This window comes from Chionomys nivalis, chromosome 11 (genome assembly GCF_950005125.1).
Source record: "Chionomys nivalis chromosome 11, mChiNiv1.1, whole genome shotgun sequence".
In the NCBI taxonomy this organism is placed as follows: domain Eukaryota; kingdom Metazoa; phylum Chordata; class Mammalia; order Rodentia; family Cricetidae; genus Chionomys; species Chionomys nivalis.
Window position 1 is genome coordinate 8653248 of NC_080096.1, and position 19366 is coordinate 8672613.

Genomic DNA, 19366 nt, shown 5'->3' on the forward strand with positions numbered 1-19366 from the left:
GTATAGCCCCCAATACACAGAATTACAAATCCATTTTAAAAAATGATTTTGGAGTAACTAGGTTGTTCCCTTTGAATGCAGGTGGTGTTAGCCAAGCACGTGTATGAGCAGGTTTTACAGACGCTGGACAACCTTGTGTACAGTGAAGATCTGAATAAGTTCGCAACCAGTACCCCATCCTCCCCCTGCCCTGCCTCCCCTTTGCCCCCTCTCAGTTCCTGCGGAGAACCTTCTGTGGCGAGGAAGGACAACGGATTGTTCAGCCACTCCAGCTTCTCTAGCACCTCCCAGAAGTCCTTGTCTGTGAAGGAAGCCAAAGCCTTCACTCAGATTCAGGCTAACTTCTGTATATCAGAGCTGCAGGTTCAGCTGAGTGGGGATCTGACTTTGGGGGCCCAAGGATTGGTGAGCTTGAAGTTTCAGGATTTTGAGGTGGAGTTCAGTAAAGACCATCCGCAGACCTTGTCCATTCAGATTACCCTGCGCTCGCTCCTCATGGAAGACTTACTGGAGAAGAATCCAGACTCCAAGTATAAGAGCCTGATGGTGTCTCGAGGGGCTCCCAAGCCATCTAGCTTATCCCAGAAGGAGTATCTCTCCCAGTCCTGCCCTTTGGTGTCCACTGTGGAGTATCCCGACATGCCCCGGTCTCTCCCTTCCCACATGGAGGAAGCTCCTAATGTCTTTCAGCTGTATCAAAGACCCATCTCCACATCGCGGAAAAAGCAAAAGGAAGTTCAGGAGAACAGCTACCCCCTGACTCCACCTCCTTCTCCCACAGTGGATGAGCCCAAGCTTCCTGGAAAGAATAAATTTGACGATTCCTTGGTCCACATCAATATATTCTTGGTGGATAAAAAACACCCAGAATTCTCTTCTAGTTACAATCGCATTAACCGGAGCGTCGACATTGACTTTAACTGCTTGGATGTGCTGATCACCCTGCAAACCTGGGTGGTGATTCTGGACTTTTTTGGGATTGGCTCCACTGCAGACAACCATGCCATGAAGGTACCACCCGAGGGCCCTCTACAGAATGTGAAGTCGGAGTCCAGCACTTCCATGGAGTCTGAGCTCCAGGAGCCTGTGAACTCCAAGCTGGATCTCAAGGTATCGTTACACTCTGAAGATGAGTTTGAATCATATCTAAATGTGAGCATTTTCCATTTGTCCTGGCAAAGAGCTATGTAGTCTCTGACTTTCTGCTGAGAAATACAGTCATTAGTGACATCAATGTCTTGGAAAGGGCTTAGTTGTAAAGTTCATCTGGAGGCAGAGAGAATATGTAGTTTAAGCATCTTGTCTTCCCTCCAGCTATGTGATTCCAGGGAATATTTTTGTTTTTCTTTTGTTTTCTCACTGCCCGTCCGACATGAGGGCTGTGTGCACCACTTAGCCATGAGTCTGTGCACGGTCGCAAGCTTCTTCTATGCAACTTCTGTGCATGGCTTCCTTGTTAGTTCCCTGCCCTCTCACAGCATCACTGACTGCCACTGCGCTCACCGTAGCGAGCCACAGAGTGCAGTGTGCAAAAGTCCTGGCCCTTGTACTGTAACCTGTAGCTGTGACCTGGGAAATGAGGGACCCTCTTTCCGTCAGGCTTTTTCATCAGCAAACTGGGTGTTGTGGTACAGTGCCCGTATAGAGGGTGGTCCCAAGCCTTAATGTGCGACGCTCCACATGGTATATGGCACATAGCAAGTATCCAGTGAATGGTTGCTGTCACAGTTTTCATTATGATATGGATTGCCATGCTTGAAACTTAATCTTGATATTCATATTGTAAATATTAAAAAAAGCCCATAAGGGTAGCATTTAAGACTAGATTTAAGGCAGTCTGCTGTGTGATGGAACAGTAGGCAGGTATGCCGAGTTGACTGCGAAAGGCAATACAGGCATATTGTAAGTTCTGGCACCTGCGCAGTAGCAGCTGGTCACTTCTGTATGCCTGGGGAGGAAGGTGTTTATCTGCATGTCTTGTTGCATGGGGTCTTGCATGCACTACTGGGAGCAGCCAGGAAGGGAACTCTATTTCCCCATGTTGGTGTTCTCTTGCTTCTCTAACTCACAGCAGGCTTCACTCTTCTTGAAGGGAACACCTGGGAGGAGAGATGGGGGCGTGAGTAGGGTGGGGAGCTGTTCTGTCTCTTACTTAGTTGGCTGAAAAACCAGCTCTGTCTCTTGCTCAGCGGGTGGTGAACACACTACTTGGCTGCGCTCTGAGGCTCAGGAGCATTGGGCCTAGCAAGGTGACTGGAAGTGGCAGTGTTCAGCCATTCTTTGGTTGCATTTGATATGTTATAAAGGTGGCTCTGCCTCAGGAATCCTTCCCCACTCTGGTAAGATGTGGTGCACTCCTGGGGGCTTTGTTTACACTGCTGCTCTAGGAGCACAGGACTGTATTTTTTTTTTTTAAGATTTATTATGTACATAACATTCTGTCTGCATGACAGAAGAGGGCACCAGATCTCATTATAGATGACTGTGAGCCACCATGTGGTTGCTGGGAACTGGACCCAGGAGCTCTGGAAGAGCAGTCAGTACTGTTAACCTCTGAGCCATCTCTCCAGCCCCACAATGTATTTTTTGAGACACGGATTTTTGAATATTTTTATTATGATGGATTTGTAATATATCACAATGGAAGAAATGAGTCATGACCTTCAATATTTCCTCCACTAAAATTCATCACATCACCTGCATTCCCTTTTCACTGAAGTCTTTTAAAGCAGATTCCAGGGCCGTGGAGATTGTCCAGCGGGTGGAGGTATCTGCTGTTAGGCTTGATGATTCACATGGTAGCAGGAGAGGTCTGACCCCTGGAAGTTGTCCTTGGACCTCCTTGTGTATACATGCATGCTCACACACACACACACACACACACAAATAAGATTTACCTTCACCTTTCCGAGCTTGTCCCCATTCTCACCCATTCTGTCCTGCTGTTTCTTGTTCCCTCATTGACTTGCTTTTTGTTTTGTACCTTGTGTCCTAGGTTCATTCGCTTTCTCTTGTGCTGAGCAAGGCCACCAGTGAGCTGGCTAAAGCAAATGTGTCTAAATTAGTAGCACATGTGGAAATGATTGGTAAGTGGGGCAAAACCAAATACCCACGATCTTGGTAAGTATTCCAACACCCAGCACAAAACTAGTTGTCCTCACACACCAATAAGGTGTACAGCTGTGGCTTGATGGTGGGTATTGGTATGGCCATCATTTTTGGTGGTGGTCCCAATCCTGGCTTTGGGATCAGCATTGTCTGGATGGCTTATTACAAAGGCAGGTAATGGTACAACTTTCTCCCTGTTCCTCTCCCATCTCATCCCAAGGGCCCCTAGCATCTGTCTGTGTAGTGTGCCCAGATAAATTTTTTTTTGTTGTTTAAATTGGGATAGTTTTGAGAGTGAAACGGCGAGAAATTAATAATTAGATCTGGAAGACAGTCAGGTCAAAAGGCTGTCTGTGGAAAAATGGGACAAGCTCATTTTGTTGGTGCTATGAGTAGGGGTGCTGCCAAGAGAAGGTGTGGTTTCTGCAGCAGGGGATGGTAGCAAAGCTGGCCTCTTTCTGGTGGGCTTTTGCAGTTGGAATTCTTACTAGAATACTATGTTCTAAGTGATAGGGTTTATAAAGCATGAGCTCAGACACTGCCCTTCATGAAGGAATGTGCAATGCAGTAGTGAAGACCACGATGCTGACACTGCCCTGAAGTCAAGAATATTATCTGGAGAAGAAATTAACTGATACAGAGGTCTTGTGCCAGGCGTTATTTTAGAAAAGCATCCTAGAAGAGTGGTCTTTAATAGGGAGAATCATGGCAATTTTGTTAGTAGACATTAAGAATCAAAAAATAAATAGATGCCTTTGAATCCCTGGGGAGCCGACCTGGCCTGCCAGAGGTGTATGTATACCGTGGTGATCATGGTGACAGCTGTGTAAAGTTATGATTGGTTTAGTCCTGTAGAAATAGCAGTTCAGTAACGGCCCTGGAACTTCCATGAGACCCGGCTTCAACTCCTAGGGATCCACCTGCCTCTGCCTTCTTTTTTTTTTTTAGATTTTCAAGACAGGGTTTCTCTGTAGCTTTTTGGTTCTGTCCTGGAACTAGCTCTTCTAGACCAGGCTGGCCTCGAACTCACAGAGATCCGCCTGCCTCTGCCTCCCGAGTGCTGGGATTAAAGGCGTGCGCCACCACCGCCCGGCTGCCTCTGCCTTCTTAGTACTGGGATTGCAGGTGCACATCAGCCCCTGCACCCTGCCTGGCATTATTGGAAGGACCATTTTATGCTCACATTCCAGTACACGTGCCCTAGCACCCATCTCCATCCTCTACCCCAGGCTGTGCCCCTGGCAGCAGACTCACTTCCAGTCTGTGTCAGCACCGTCGTCCCCACGCACAAAAAGTGACTTCTTTTGTCAAGTCACTGCAAGCCACTCAGTGTTGCTTGAGCAGCTGACACAGGCACTTCCTCCCTTGTTGTTTTATTCCTGTTATGAATAGACCTTGTGATGGTCCTCTCACTTGTAACCAGTGTTCTGGTCTATCTGCAGCTGCCAGTGTATTGTCTTTAAGTTGGAAATGCAGTAGTTTGATTTCTTTCCCATGGTAGATGTGCCTCTTAGTATGCGGTGTTGCAGGCTTGTGTAGACGTTGTCGTTTAGACTTGTTCAACTCCTTTAGACTTTGACATTGACATCCTTAGAAATAGCACATCAAAGGTTTTTCTGGGGTCTTGGCATCTGGAAATTTACCTCTGACATTTAGTTTGATTAAAAAGTGGAAGTCTGAGGCAGGTGCACGTCTGTTTTAATTGAGATGCATTAAACACTTTTAGAATTTGTCCATAATTCTGTGTTCTAATTTTAACACTATAGAGGGAGACCTGGCCTTGCAGGGAAGCATTGGGAGCCTGTCCCTGAGTGACCTCACGCCACACGGAGACTTCTACAGAGAGCGCTTCACCACAAGTGGAGAAGAGGCGCTCATCTTCCAGACTTTCAAGTAAAGCACGCACATCTTCTCTCTGGCTGTGTCAGGTCACCTGCTGTAGAACATCCACATTCTCCAGCTCTGTCACCATCACTGCTGGTTGCAGTCCCTTTTAAACGCTGTTTTACATGTGTTTATTCTCTGTGTCCCCCTGTGTGTATGGAGGTCAGAGGACAGCCTGCAGAGCTGCTGCTCTCCCACCATCTGGGGCTCAAACCCTGCTCACCAAGCTGGTGACAACTCAGTGTTTGAAATTCTTATTGACTAAACAGTGAAAAACATTTTACTTTCTTAAGTAAAATTAAAAAGATCTAGCTTGTGAGGAGTCCTGATTTATATTGAATTTTATTGAAGAAGATTTGCATTGGAGATAATTTAGTGTCATGAGCATATGGGATAGGATTGAAATAATCCCAGTTATCAGAAGACCATGGTTCTGTCAGTTCCTACCAACTTGTTGTGTGACCTGAAGCAAGTCACTTAATCTCTGTTCCACCTTTCCTCTGTCTGTAATGGGGGCCTAAGTTGAACAATCTCTAGGCTTCCATATAGCACCGAGCATTCTTGCCTGATTTCAGCCTGAGAGCCCTGCTCACACTGAGTTATGGGAGTGTGCTCTTTTTGCTCATAAGTGTGACTTAACTGAATTCCTGTTGGATTTTGGAAGGTGGCTTTTGGCCGATCTGCTTCCTTTAAAGCATGGTTTCCTGGATGAGATTTCCAGCTTCTTGAAAGGTATTAGAAAGCACGGTTGTACAGTCCCGCCCTTCGGTATTAGGCACAGTCAAGGCTTCTGTTCAGCCTTCTCCCAACTTTTAGTGTGCTGAGAAAAATGGTCCCCCAAAACCATCTGTGGGCTTGGGATGTAGCTTACTGGAAGAGTGCTTGTTAGTTTGTGTAAAGCTCTGGGTTCAGTCTCTAGTGAACCCCCTAAGCTCACTCTCCCCTGGTCTGAGAACTTCTCATTGTGAGGTTGCCACACTCTGCTGAGAATTTGACGTATTGTGATTTGCTTATTTTATACACGCCAATGGCATGGTTCTACAACAAAGGAGATGATTAGTGCTATACCTTAATTCTTTGCTTGATAGAAAGGTGCTTTCCTTGGTAAATACGAATTCTTCCCCCGCTGACTGTGTCTTTCTTGGCATCACAGTCCATTAGATTCCGAGTGACTGTAGAAGTCCTCTGTTCATCTTTGAACCTACACGCGACATGACAGTGTCTACATTTCACTGACATAAAAAGGCAATTTCTCTCTGTTTTTCAGAAATCCCCTTTCCCTAGAAGCACTAGTTCTGCTGCTTCCATTTCTCTGTGACTTTTAAATTACTCCCCAAACCCATATTGTCACAGTCTGTGCCAGGAGCAGCTGCAGTCCCTTACAGCAGGGATTGGAGGGGCTGTACAAGGGCAGCACTGAGGTGGCGCTGGTGTTTTCTGGAGGTATAGTGAGTTTTGTGCTCAGCAGTGTCCCCTGTTTGTAGCCTTGGGTGTCACGCACCACACTTTTGTTTAATGTCCTTATTAAATTATTGACAGGCTTGTTTTAAGGGTTTTCCATTTTAGTAGCTAAAGCTAAAGATTGGAGGGGAATCCCTTAAGTCAACTTTAGTTTTCTTCTAATACTCAAATCTTGCAGATGTCTTAGTCCTATTTTTTCCCCTAATTTCCAGATATGGGCAGCCAGACCCGCTGCTCCAGAGAGAGCATGACATCCGTGTGAGCCTCCAGATGGCCTCTGTGCAGTATGTGCACACACAGCGCTTCCAGGCAGAGGTGGTGGCCTTCATCCAGCACTTCACTCAGCTGCAGGATGTCCTAGGGCGCCAGCGAGCTGCTGTTGAGGGTCAGACGGTGGGTAGCCAAGTGGCCTTTTCAAGTTGACTGATCCATAGAACTTTAAAAAAATTGTTTTCTTTTATTGGAAATACATTTTTTTCATAGAATGTTTTTTTGATTATGGTTCTCCTCTCCCAGCTCTTCTCACTTTCTCTCTTGTCTCCTCCCATCTTGATCTATACCCTTTCTGTCTACAGTTAAAAAACAAACAGGCATCTAAAGAATAACAGTGTGGGTGTGTGCATGTGTATGTATACATGTGCTTGCTTATGCAGGCACAAAGAGGCATCAGAGGTTGACATCAGGAATCTTATACAATCGTTTTTTACCTTTACATGTGTGCTGTGGAATGCATGCTCCCACCCAACACATGGGTTCATGTGTACATACACAGAAATACTAAATAAATTAAAAAGTCCTTTTATGGGTGTAGCTCAGTGATACACTAGGTTTAATCCCTAGAATGGCCTCTCTCCAAGCCCTTTTGTACTGTAAGGTTGTATTTTTCTCTTAAAAGTAGCACAGAGTGGCTGGAGAGCTGGCTCAGTAGTTAAGAGCTCTGGCTACTCTTGCAGAGGACCTAGGTTTGGTTTCCAGCACCCACATGATGGCTATTAACTGTCTGTAACTCCAGTTCCAGGGGATTTGATAGCCTCTTCTACCTTCCTACATACCAGGCACTCATGTAGTACACATGTACATTCAGGCACACACTTATGTGCCTTAAATAAATTGCTAGGTATGGTGTTACACACGTTTCTTCTTACTCCCTGCACTTGAGAGGTAGAGGCAGGTGGATCTCTTGATTTTGAGGCCATCCTGGTCTACAGTATTGAAAAACAAACACCAGCCGGGCGGTGGTGGCGCACGCCTTTAATCCCAGCACTTGGGAGGCAGAGGCAGGCGTATCTCTGTGAGTTCGAGACCAGCCTGGTCTACGAGAGCTAGTTCCAGGACAGGCTCCAAAACCACAGAGAATCCCTGTCTCGAAAAACCAAAACAAACAAACAAACAAACGAAAAACAAACACCAAACTAATCAAACAAATTTAAAAGCGGCATAGACCTGGAGAGATGACGTAGTTGGTAAGATAAGAGTCCTTGTTACATCACACATGTCTCATAATCCGTTTTCTTCATTATCATTGTAAAACTATTTTCCCATTTCTCTTATGATTTATTCTCTAATCTGTAGGTCATTTAGGAGTATGAAATTAATTTCCAAATATTTGGGGACTTTCCATTATTATTTTGTTTCTTATTCTGATTTTCTCTAGTGGCCACAAATAAACTATTATATTCTTTAATTGCTATATAAGTTTATGAAAGTTTTTCATCCCCATGGATGTCTGATTATAAAATTGGGGAATTAACTGAGCCTATGGGCACTTTCCTTTCTTACCAGGTGAGGGACCAGGCTCAGCGATGCTCGAGAGTTCTTTTGGATATTGAGGCTGGTGCCCCTGTGCTTCTCATCCCGGAAAGTTCCAGATCAAATAATCTGATAGTAGCAAATTTGGGCAAGTTGAAAGTCAAGAACAAGTTTCTCTTCGCTGGCTTTCCCGGAACCTTTTTGCAGGATAAGGTGAGCCCTCAGCATCTGCAGCTCTTCAGTTTAGCTTGAATTTGGATGTGAACTGAAAAATCCCCAGTCCATGGCTCAGAGGCTGCTGTTACCTTCGAGGCCCATGGCTGGAAGATTTCTTTAACATCTTATTGACATCTCAACTAACCTTTCAACTGCAGTAGTTTAAGTGTAACCCTCATTAAGCGCAATGAAGTTGTTTCTGCCAACAACCCTGAGGGTCCAGTCTTCTATTGGTTACAGTGCACTCTACAAGTATAAAAGCATCGGGGGTGGGGTGGAATTGCCACCAAGCCTGACTGCCTGAGTTCAGTCCCTGGAGCCCATAGGGGAAGGAGAGAACTGACCTCCAAAAGTTGTTTGCTGTTGCCCACATGTACCCACACTCACACATAGACCATGCACCTACATAGTAATAGTAAATTAAAGAAGAAAGACATTCCTTTCTAGATGGGCAGTTTTCCTGATTTGGTCCCGTTTTTACCTGAAGACTCTTAAAACTATCGTAGTGGTAAAATGTTAGATGGTGTCCTGCTGCAGATTGAAATGACCTGGACATTGTTGCCTGTCGTGTTCGAGGTCCTCGGCTGAACCTTGCCAGCCTTTTCACTCTCTGTTTGGGAAAGCTAAGACTCCGAGCATGAACAGCCAGTTAGCCCCAAAGCTGAGCAGGCCTTGGAGACACTTTGGTCCCCTCACTGGTGTGTGCCTTCCCAGAGCCCGAGTGACATGTCTAAATAGCAGATGCCCTGCTCAGTATGCTCTTACCACTCCTTGCTGGTCTCCAGGCCCTATTCACTCTGCTTATTTGGTACAAACTCATCTTTAGTGTGCGGGAAAAACACTGACTAGAATCCCCGCCAGCTGTGCCTGTTTGTCGTCCAGCAGCTACTAATGTAGGAAGGAGATATGCCTCAAGGAGATGAGTGTAAGGTTTGATTGATAGCGCATCAGAACAGCAGAAACAGCAGTAGGTAGCTGACGCTTGTTGGACACCCACTCTGTGTCATTTGGTGCTAACTCCTCTGCATATAAAACGAAACTCCTGACACCAGCTGTGGGGGCTCCCTCCCCTCTGTTTTCTGCCTTTGTAGAAAGCTGCTGGGAGTCAGGGCAGTCATGGTGCAGCTGCCTGAAGGTAGCCAGCTTGGGCCCGCTGTGGACACCAACCACAGGTTTAGGTGACTCATGCTTCTGACTAACCAGTGGGGTTTCCATGATCTCTCCTCAGGTCCAGTAAGTCGCTGTAACAGCTCATAGAGATTGGGAGAAGCACATTTGCTGGCTCCTTTACAGGGGTTGGGGGTTGAGGGGGGAAGGCATGGCTGAAGAGGGAGATGCATAGGTGTGTAGGGCATGGGTGTTGTAGGGTGAGGAGCACAGGGACTTCCCTCGCATGCATTGGAGCATACCCTTCTCTTGTGTATGTCTCTAGTGACTTGGTAATGGTGCGCCCAGTGTGCATGCTCTGTTGATGAGCCGGCTCTTTATCTCTAGTCCTCTCCCTCCCTGGAGGTCCAGAAGTCACATAGTGGGTGGGCTCTTATGAATGTGTCTTCCATATATCTTTATTTGAGGTCACACTAAATGCTTGAGGCAGGGGGTCACCTGTAGTCAGAGATCTAGTTCAGTCACATTGTTTTGTTTCTCTCCCTTTCCAGAAAAAGGAATGGGCTCATTGTCTGCATCAGATGTGTCTGTGTCTGAGCTAACAAGTGTGCTCTAAAGTTAGCCAAACTATTTCAAGATTTTTTTTACAAAAAGATTCCTATTTTTGTTCAGCCAAATAACAGCACAAGTTATAGCATTTTAATGATGAAACTTGCCTGCCTTTGTTTTTGAGGATTTTATATCAGGTGACTGCACCTACAAAGATTACCTTTTCTTTAAGGCACAATGTAGATGCTTCTCTCCCCCCTTTTTTCTCCCCCCTTTCATCTCTTGGTTATTTTGAAAACAAAACAAAACAACAAAAAACCCACCTTGTGGCATTCAGCAGTCAGTTCACACTCATGTACTTAAAATAGAACCAAATAAAACCAATCAAAACCCCTAAATGCTGTTCCTTTGGAATGCCTCACTGCTGGAGAGGCCTGCTTCATTACTTTGTGTGTGGTTGCTCTGGGAAATTACTCCTTGTCTGAGTAGAGGAGCTTTTCTTAGGTCTGTATCAAGAGACTTTTTAGCCCTGGCTACTGCTTCCTGTATGACCTTACTTTATATCCAGAAATCCTAGGGAAGCTGCTGTGTTACCCACTCGTGGTTTTTGAGTGGAATTCCTAAGGCTGTGTGGAGTGTGTCACTTGTGCGGATCTCTGTGAACTGGTGCACTTAGCCGTGCTGGTCGCCTCTCCTCATACAAGCCCAGTGTTGACTGACGGTCTCTGTGTTGATCCTTTCCACTTTGTGTTTACTCTTGCCTATTGATGTTCTTGCTCATGTGAGGTGAGTCTAATGTGCAGTCCAGCGGCCCCAAAGCAGCAAATACTCCTGATGCGGAGCCTGTAGATCGCCTGAGCATGTGTGCCCTCAGCTCTTATGACTTCCAAATGTGGAGACACTTTCCTATAAAAACCCCATATGATAGTAGACATGTTTGGATTTTTGCCGTATTGCCTTTTCTTTTTCTCAACCATAGCTTGTGCTTAAACCATAATTTCTAAGGCAGAGTTGCTCAAAAGCCTGATCTTCTGAAGCTGTTGATTTATTTAAACTAACAACAGAGAGGATGTAGAGGGAAGTGAAGTGGAAGACAGCAAATGCTGCCTGCAGTTGAGTCAACAGAGCACTAGGGCTATTTTCATGTGGAAACATTTATAGGATAGCATCTACCTACCAATCTTTCTTGAAAAATGCAGGAAGTTTGTGTTACTGTTAGTTGTAATTACTGCCCAAGAAGTGGAGAGATCACAGGGTTTTCACCTTTTAGTCCAAACAAAGCTGAGGAGTCAGCCTTGTAGTGGTAAGCAGCAGAGAACCATTGCTTTGCATACCACCAGCGTGCATGTGGCAGGACCAGAAAGGAGCTGTCCCATGATGCACAAGCCACACACAGACAGGGCTCTGAGGGGTCCTGAGGACCCGGAGAAGTTGAAGCACTGATAATAGGCTCACTCTGTGGAATCAACTAAAAATTCTCAGCAAGAAAAGAGTCTGAGGGGTCCTGAGGACCCGGAGAAGTTGAAGCACTGATAATAGGCTCACTCTGTGGAATCAACTAAAAACTCTCAGCAAGAAAAGAGTCCTGTCTTTCCACAGAATCCCAGGGTTGGCTTTCCTCCATGTGAGCAGGAAGCTGACATGGGTAGCTAGCCTCCTGTTTGCCTTCTGTTTCATTTCTGTGGTTACTTAGATAGTAAATATAGTACATGTGGGGAGACCAGAATGCATAAACTTCTTCCTGGGGTAATTCTATTGCAGTCATATTGCCCTCAGATACTTTTTGTTTATATCTCAGGCTGACTTCAAACTTGCTGTGTAGCCATGGATAGCCTTGAATTGTTTCCACTGCTACCTGGGTTTACAGGTGTGTGACAGACAGCACATCCAGTTTATGGGTGCTGGGCATCCGACTAGGGAAGCTTTTCCATACCTAGGCGCCTCTGCAGTCCCCTAGGCACATTATTTTTTTTTTTAAATTACAGTAAGCTTCTCTCTCTCTCCCCCAAAGCAGTAAATCTATTGTATGGTTGAGAAATTTGCTTTGGTTAAATTTGACTGAAATTGCTATTTGTTCTTGAGCCAAAAGACAATGTCTTCTTGCCATGCTGCTGTAGCTCTCGACAGGAATGGAATCTTTGGTAACATTTTTGAAGATGAGTGTATGAGGTGGTGTCACGGCCACCACTTTCTTGTCCCTGGAGTCTGAGGGCAGTGGGTCTGCTGCAGTCTTTGAGAACGCAGGGACTAGGATGCGGTTTCTGATCCTGTGAAGGTCCTGCTACCCCCTCATCTCTGCCTTCTAATTTCCTCTCATTCCTCCTAGGAATCTGTGCCTTCAGCTTCTCCAACAGGCACACCCAAACGCAGCGTGAAGAAGATGACAAGTGCAGAGGATCCCAAGGGGCCCCACGGACAGGGGCTGTTCATGACGCCTCCCGCAGGAGTGGGCCTTGGCAGCCTGAAGAGTGAGTTTGTACCCAGTGCCTCCATCAAGCAGCGAGGGCAGCAGGCCATACCACCTGTTAGCCAAAGTTCCAGCAGCCCAGGTAAGAGAAGACGAAAGAGCTGCGCAGTGCAGGTAGGGTTGTCCTGAAGCCCTTCTAGGAGCTCTGTGGACCGTGTTGACATGGCAGAGGCTGACATGATGAGTTGATGTGATGGAGACTGACATCTGTGCCGTGACCAAGCAGGCCTCATGCTGCTTTTGAGGCATGAATGTCTTATGTGTGTTTAGTCTCAGATAACTTCTAAAGTAGATTCATTTAGATGGGATAGAAAGGAAGAGGGTTTCAGTTATCTGTGGGACTCTTACATGTCCACATGGCTCCTAGCAGATGGTGACAGCCCCCCAGCCCTGTGTCCTCACTTATGTTATCCAGACCCCGTCCTTGCAGGCTGCTGTTTTGTTCCCCAGAATAAGACACTAAGATTGGTGTCAGCCAGGCTTAAGGATGGAAGTGCTGTAAAACGACTCTGTGGTCTGAGTCATCTTGCTATGGGTACTCTTGGTTTTGATTTTTATCTCCTTCCCTCTTTGGGCTTTTCGGTACAGGGCTCTATAAGTAGCCTAGGCTAGCCTGACCTCTACATTCTGCCTCTTCTTCTCCAGTGTTGGGGTTGTGACTCTGCCATCTTGTGACTATAAGAATCTGTCACTCTGAACCTGGGCCTAATCTTTGCTCTCGAGTTTTCAGTCTGCTGCTGATGGATGCCATGTTGGAAAGTGAGGTGCTTCTCTGAGGAACTCAGCTGGGAGGGAGGCATAGTATATGGGCGGCTGAGATGAGCCCAGTGAGGCTGCACCGTGGGCAGTGAAGGGTGGCAGCTGAAGGAGGTTCTGATTGCTTTTGCTAGATAGACCTGAGGTCTGGTGGACTCCGTGCAGGACCTCGTAGTCCTAGAGGTGAGACCAAAGAGACTAATGGCTGTGCTGATGAAAGATAATTTCATTCATGATTATGCCTTTTTGTTTTTCAATGTATCAGTGGACCAGATGCCACTGTGTTTATTTGCATGGACTTATCCTTGTAGCACCCTGCTCAGCGTTTATCTCCCCTTCACGGGAGGGAGGAGTGAAAGGCTTAGAGAGATGAGGCAACTTGGCTTGTCATGTGGCTAGTAGGTGATAGAGCAGGATGGTGAGTTTTGGAAGGAGACAGTTGACCAGTGTGACTCTGTCTCTGAACTCTGATGAGTGTTGAGACTCACTCTACAAGTGGTTAAGACAGTGACGATTAGACATGCAGCCAGCCTGACATAAGTGGATACCTATAAGAAGAGATGGGGCTGGGCTAGGGAGATTGCTCAGTCAGGAGAGGGCTCACACACAAGCACGAGGATTGGCATTTCATCCCCAGCACTCATGTTAAACAGTAACAACAACAGAACTGGGTACAGTGGCATATGTCCATAATACCAGTGCTGGGAAGGCGGAGGCAGGGGGATCCCTGGGACTTGTTGGTCAGCCAGTCTAGCTGAGTGGGTAAGCTCCAGGTTGTGTGCTCAAACTATTGAGGAAGACAACATAAGACACTGACCTTTGACTTTCACACACAAGTGAATGTACATGGGCATTGTAAAGGTGTATATATGTGAACTTATGTAAATATACACAGAGATTTGGAATGTCTTTCTAGGAATATGTCTGTCCCAACATCATTTCTCCTACCCAGTTGATGGTTTTTACTAAAATTCTCTCATCAGTGGTACCTGGCCTTGGATGAAGGCTGTGGTTTTCACACTGTCTCCATGTGGTTCTGTTCTACAGCTGTTCCTATAGTCTCTCTGAGGTCATGACATTACACCTCTCTCTCACAGATTAGCTCTGCTCTCATGGGTTTTATATATTTTTTAGTGCAACCATCTCATCAAGAACTGTTTACCAAGCTCCTACTTAATGCTAGGTGTTAGAATACTCTGTCCCCTGTATATGTGTATGTATAGATACATACAGTTCCTCCCAGAGTGGTACTTACAGGAGAAAGATATTAGGTAAACATGGTATTCATATGTTATGGTACATGTTATGGGAAAGACAGAAGGAAATTGAAGACTCGACGTAGATTGAGGTAGGTAGGTCATGGTACTGATGAGGCTTCCCAAGAAGCAAAGAGTGTGGCCTTTGTGGAGATGCGAAGAACTGGAAACCTGAAGTTTGGAGAGCAAATGGGAGAATGGCTTGTGATGAGGTAAGACAAGTAGGCTGTGGGGCTTTTCTAGGGCCTTGCAGTCATTTGCAGGAGGTTCCAGAGTTTTGGATTAAACATAGCTCCTGAAGTTTCTAAAGGAAGAGAACACTTCAGTCTGCTTCTTTTTTTGTCTAGGTATTTTGTGGAAAGAATGTGGAATTATGCAGGAATCGTTTGTGGAGGTGTTGTAGGCAAGGGTGAAGGTGGTTTGGGTCTGATCAGTGGTAGCAGAAATGGTTAAACATGGTATGTGTTTGAAAAAAGAATTTTGCTGGGATGTGAGCAGCGTGGCTGGTGTGGAGGGCAGGGCAGGCAGCAGCATGTGTTGGACACAGAGCTGGATACAATGCATGTTGGGCTCTTGAGGCCATGGTTAAGGCCTCATAGTTGATGGCCAAGTTTCTGAGTAGTGCAGAGCAGGGTAACTGGTTCTGAATTTCAAGGACAGAATGAAGGAACTCTGATCCTGTAGTTTGCTCAGGCCCAGCCCTTTCTGAGTGCTAATTTTGTCCTTGCCTCTTTTTCCTTGGATACTTGCAGAAGACCATGTCTGCCTGCTGGATTGCATTGTCGTGGATCTGCAGGACATGGACATCTTTGCTGCAGAGAGACACCCCAGAGAGGGCTCTCAAGCCTCCGACAGCAGTAGTGGGGACCTGATCTTCCCTTCCTATTTTGTGCGCCAGACAGGAGGAAGTCTCTTAACTGAGCCTTGTAGGCTGAAATTGCAGGTGGAGAGGAATTTGGACAAGTGAGTGTTATCTGAATACCTTGTAAGCAAAATCTTGGTAGGTTGGAATCAGTGCTGTAAGGTAAGTGAGGGGCACTTCTTCACCATGCAGAGTGTTAATGGAGTCCTTGCTGTGTGCTATACACACAGACATGTGTGATGGAAGAGGAACTGCTGCCATCACAGAGCTTATGTTTTGTTGAGGAACATAGGAAGGTGGTTAGATGGCTCTAACTTAGTGTTTGACTCGGGGACTCTTCTGCAACCTTGTCTTGACAAAGAAGAAAGAGTTGGAATTTAGCATGTGTTTAAGTTGTAATAGGGAGGTAGTGAGAGCAGGCAATGTATCTGGAAAAGCTGGGCATTTGGACCTCCCTACTGCTGACTCCCTGAAGTCCATTTATTTTGCATAACTGCCCAGGTGCAGTTTTGCTCCATCTATAAGGGAGCCCATTGAAAAGCCCTCCTAAAGACTAAGGGGCCAGTCCTGATTTACTCTGTAGTTAGCCTCATGTGCAGGAAGCTTGTGTCTGCAGTTCAGAGCAATCATTGATTCAGTTCTCACTGGCTTCATAACTGCCTGGAAAACTTGATGATCCTAGACCAACAGAGTCAAGCTCAGGCCCAAAGCTTAGGTGTGTATTTAGCAAGGTTGCAGCCTAGGTAATGCTCCTGCTTGCCTGATCCACACTGGAACCCTGATTACAGTTTATGACATCTTTCATTATGGTGCTTTGGTGTGGGAGAAGCAGCATTTTGCATTTTAACTCCAGGGAAAGATAAAAGGTGTCTAGATAGCAATCAAAGAGCTCTACTGAGGCTGTAGATGGCTCAGTGGTTAACAGAGGTTGCTGCTCTTCTGGGGAACCCAAGTTTAGTTCCTATCCTCTATGCCAGGTAGCTCACAACCACCCATACCTCCATTTCTGGGGAATCTGATGCCCTCTTTTGACTTCCATGAACACCTGCACACACACAGATGAAGTAAAATAAACAAAACCCCCAAAAGATATTTACAATGGGGACACTTTAAAAAGTAGCCTCATTAAATAGCCCTGTTCTAACCCCCAGGTTTGGGCAATTCACTTCATGCCATGCTCTCACTGGGACCTGTTATGCCAGAGCTCCCTGGCTGGTGTCCAGTTATGGTTGGCATGGGCTCTATTTGATGAGCCTGGCTTGGCCAGCCTAAGAGCTTCTTATTTAGGAACTGAACTCTTGGTTTTCTTTGCAAGCAATGTTTTTATGAAGTGCATTTCTTCTTTGCTTCTCTGAACTTCTCCCCTTCCCTTCGGAGCTGTGTGGGGTGGCAGAGCTCTTTGGCCCGGTGGGAACCCACCCGCAGGTGTGCTGTCCACTCCCCACCACGAGTGCACCACATGGCAGTGCTTTTCTGTTGCCCGTTGTTGATTGCTTTATAGGTCTTTAAAACAATGTGGAACTAGAGAGATGGCTCAGTGGTTAAGTGCGTGTTCTATTCTTAAAAGGTTCTGAGTTCGGTTCCCAGCACCCATGTCAAGTGGCTTCTCTGAAACTCCAGCTTCAGAGGCTCCCTACCTCTGGCCTCCTTGGATACCTGCACTCAGCATACACCTTACCCCTGACCCCTCATGTATATTAAATAAAACAAAGCAGCTTATTGTATATAGGTTTTCCCTTGCAGACAAGTCAAAGTTATTTACTTATTTTTGGCAGTTTTGAGATCAAGGCTAGGGACATAGTACATGCTAGGCAAGCCCCCTACCATTGAGCTATATCCCTAACCCTAGAGCAGGTTTTTTTCTTTTTTAAATATAGCATTGCACATCTTTCTCTTTAAATCACAGCCTTTGAGTTCATATATTCAGACATTGTGTACAGAGGACCCATGATGTCTGTTGCACCCATGGAAGGCAGAGGGAGCTCTTTAGTCTTAGCATGAGGCATGTGCGTCCCAGCAGCCTTGGGCATCTTCAGTCTCACTGCTCCCCCAGGCACTGTCAGGTGTTGTCCTAGTGAGTGTCCTCCATGCTCAGGAGGAAAGACTTGTTTCTTCTTCCATCTACCATGGGAGCTGGAGCTACGAGCTGGGCATCTGATCTATGTTACTCCCTCAGCTGGAATAGTTAAGCTATTTCTGACTCTTGTGAGATTTTCCTTATTACTAGGCTAATTATGAGACTGAGGCAGGAGGATTGCTATGAGTTAAAGACTTTGGGCCACAGTGTAAAACTGTCTCAAAAACAAACAAATTCAAAACCAAAACAAAACTTGAGGCTGGAGAGATGGCTCAGCAGTTTTGAGCACTGGTTGCTCAAAAAGGACCTGGGTTCAATTCCCAGCATCCACATCGCAACTGAAAACCACCTATAACTCCATATCCAGGAGATAGGTATTAGGAATATTTCCTAACAGAACCTCTCTGCCGGCGCCAAGAACTCCAATCAAACCAGATTAGACCGAATCAAAAATGCCATGTTTAATGAATGCCAGACTCTCAGGTGGCTGGGAGCATGGTAGGGGAAGACAGAGGAAGAGCACATGCAAAACCTGAAACTACAGGTTCCTTTTACTGGTGAGCCTAAATACCCTGTGGGAGTGGTCCTGACTCTCCCCGGAGAGGGGTCAGTGCTTGGCAGGCTGAGAGTTGGAGTCCAAACACTTGGGAGGCTGGGAATTGGAGTCCAAGTGCTTGGCAGGCTGGGAATTGGAGTCCAAGTGCTTGGCAAGTCCCAGGCAATTTCAGGGGCTGGGGTGACTTCCAACTCAATATTACAATAAGATCTCTTCTTTTGGCTTCTGTAGGCACTATACACATATATGTACAGCTTACAGACATACACACAGGCAAAATAACCACATATATAAAATAAAAACATTAATTAGCTCATATATGTATTTGTATGTATACTTTCATATTTATGTATGCACTTATTTGGCATGCTCGAGATGGACCCAGGGCCATATGTGTGAGACTAGTGCTCTAGTACTGAGCCTGTTTCCCCAGCTCATCCGATCTGAGGATTTTCTCCATGTACATTTGGGAGCTAAAAGTCTCTCTGTAGTTAAAGCATGGCAGGCATAGTAACTTGATCATTGGAGATACATGACTTTTTTTTTTTGCCATCAGAAGTTAAGATTATAACTGGCTGATAATGTAGGTAACCCATTGTAGCCTTACATTTGGCTGTGCTGTACCAAGGCAGTTAGTGTCTTATTTCTGAGAGTGGCCTCCTTTCTTTCTCATAGAGAAATAAGTCACACTGTGGCAGACATAACTGTCCATGGCAGTCTGTCATCTGTGCACTGCTCCCTGGATTTGTATAAATACAAGCTGATCCGAGGCTTACTGGAGAACAACCTGGGGGAGCCCATAGAAGAGTTCATGCGGCCTTACGACCTGCAGGATCCAAGGATACACGTGAGTAGGCAGACTGTGTGCATCTGTAACTTGTAGTCCCAGCGGATGGTCACCTATGTGGATACTCCTCCAAGAAGGCAGGGAGCAGCAGAGCAGCAGGGGGAGTGGGTGGGACAGCAGGTGGATTAGATTCTTTACCTCTGGGCTCACCTTCAGATCGGCCTGTCACCCGAGGCCTGACTAGCGTTTCCTTCCACAGACTGTGCTGAGCGGAGAGGTGTACACGTGCATGTGCTTCCTCATCGACATGGTGAACGTGAGCCTGGAGCTCAAAGATCCGAAAGGAAAAGAAGGCACTGGCTCCCTAGCCAGGTCAGACTTGGATTAGCTCTGTGGTTTTACTGGCAGTAAGAACGATGTGGGAATGTACCCTTTTCATATTAGTGGAGGACAGAGTGAAACGGTGCTCTGAGGCTGATGAAGTGTGTAAGTGCTCTCTGTGTGTGCATGTATGTGTGATCATGTTTGTAC

At 46.0% G+C, this 19366-nt stretch overlaps 1 protein-coding gene across 8 annotated transcripts in view; it reads left to right on the forward strand.

The window, feature by feature from the left end:
• Vps13d (vacuolar protein sorting 13 homolog D) overlaps window positions 1–19366 on the forward strand; it is a 226072-nt gene that overhangs the window by 45454 nt on the left and 161252 nt on the right. For all 8 annotated transcript variants that reach the window (XM_057785000.1, XM_057785006.1, XM_057785001.1 and 5 more), the window contains 9 exons: window positions 82–1110; window positions 2996–3086; window positions 4875–5001; window positions 6666–6846; window positions 8236–8415; window positions 12401–12623; window positions 15306–15516; window positions 18724–18895; window positions 19095–19207. In XM_057785000.1, coding sequence (XP_057640983.1) covers window positions 82–1110; window positions 2996–3086; window positions 4875–5001; window positions 6666–6846; window positions 8236–8415; window positions 12401–12623; window positions 15306–15516; window positions 18724–18895; window positions 19095–19207 — 2327 coding nt within the window. The remainder of the gene's footprint in view (window positions 1–81; window positions 1111–2995; window positions 3087–4874; window positions 5002–6665; window positions 6847–8235; window positions 8416–12400; window positions 12624–15305; window positions 15517–18723; window positions 18896–19094; window positions 19208–19366) is intronic.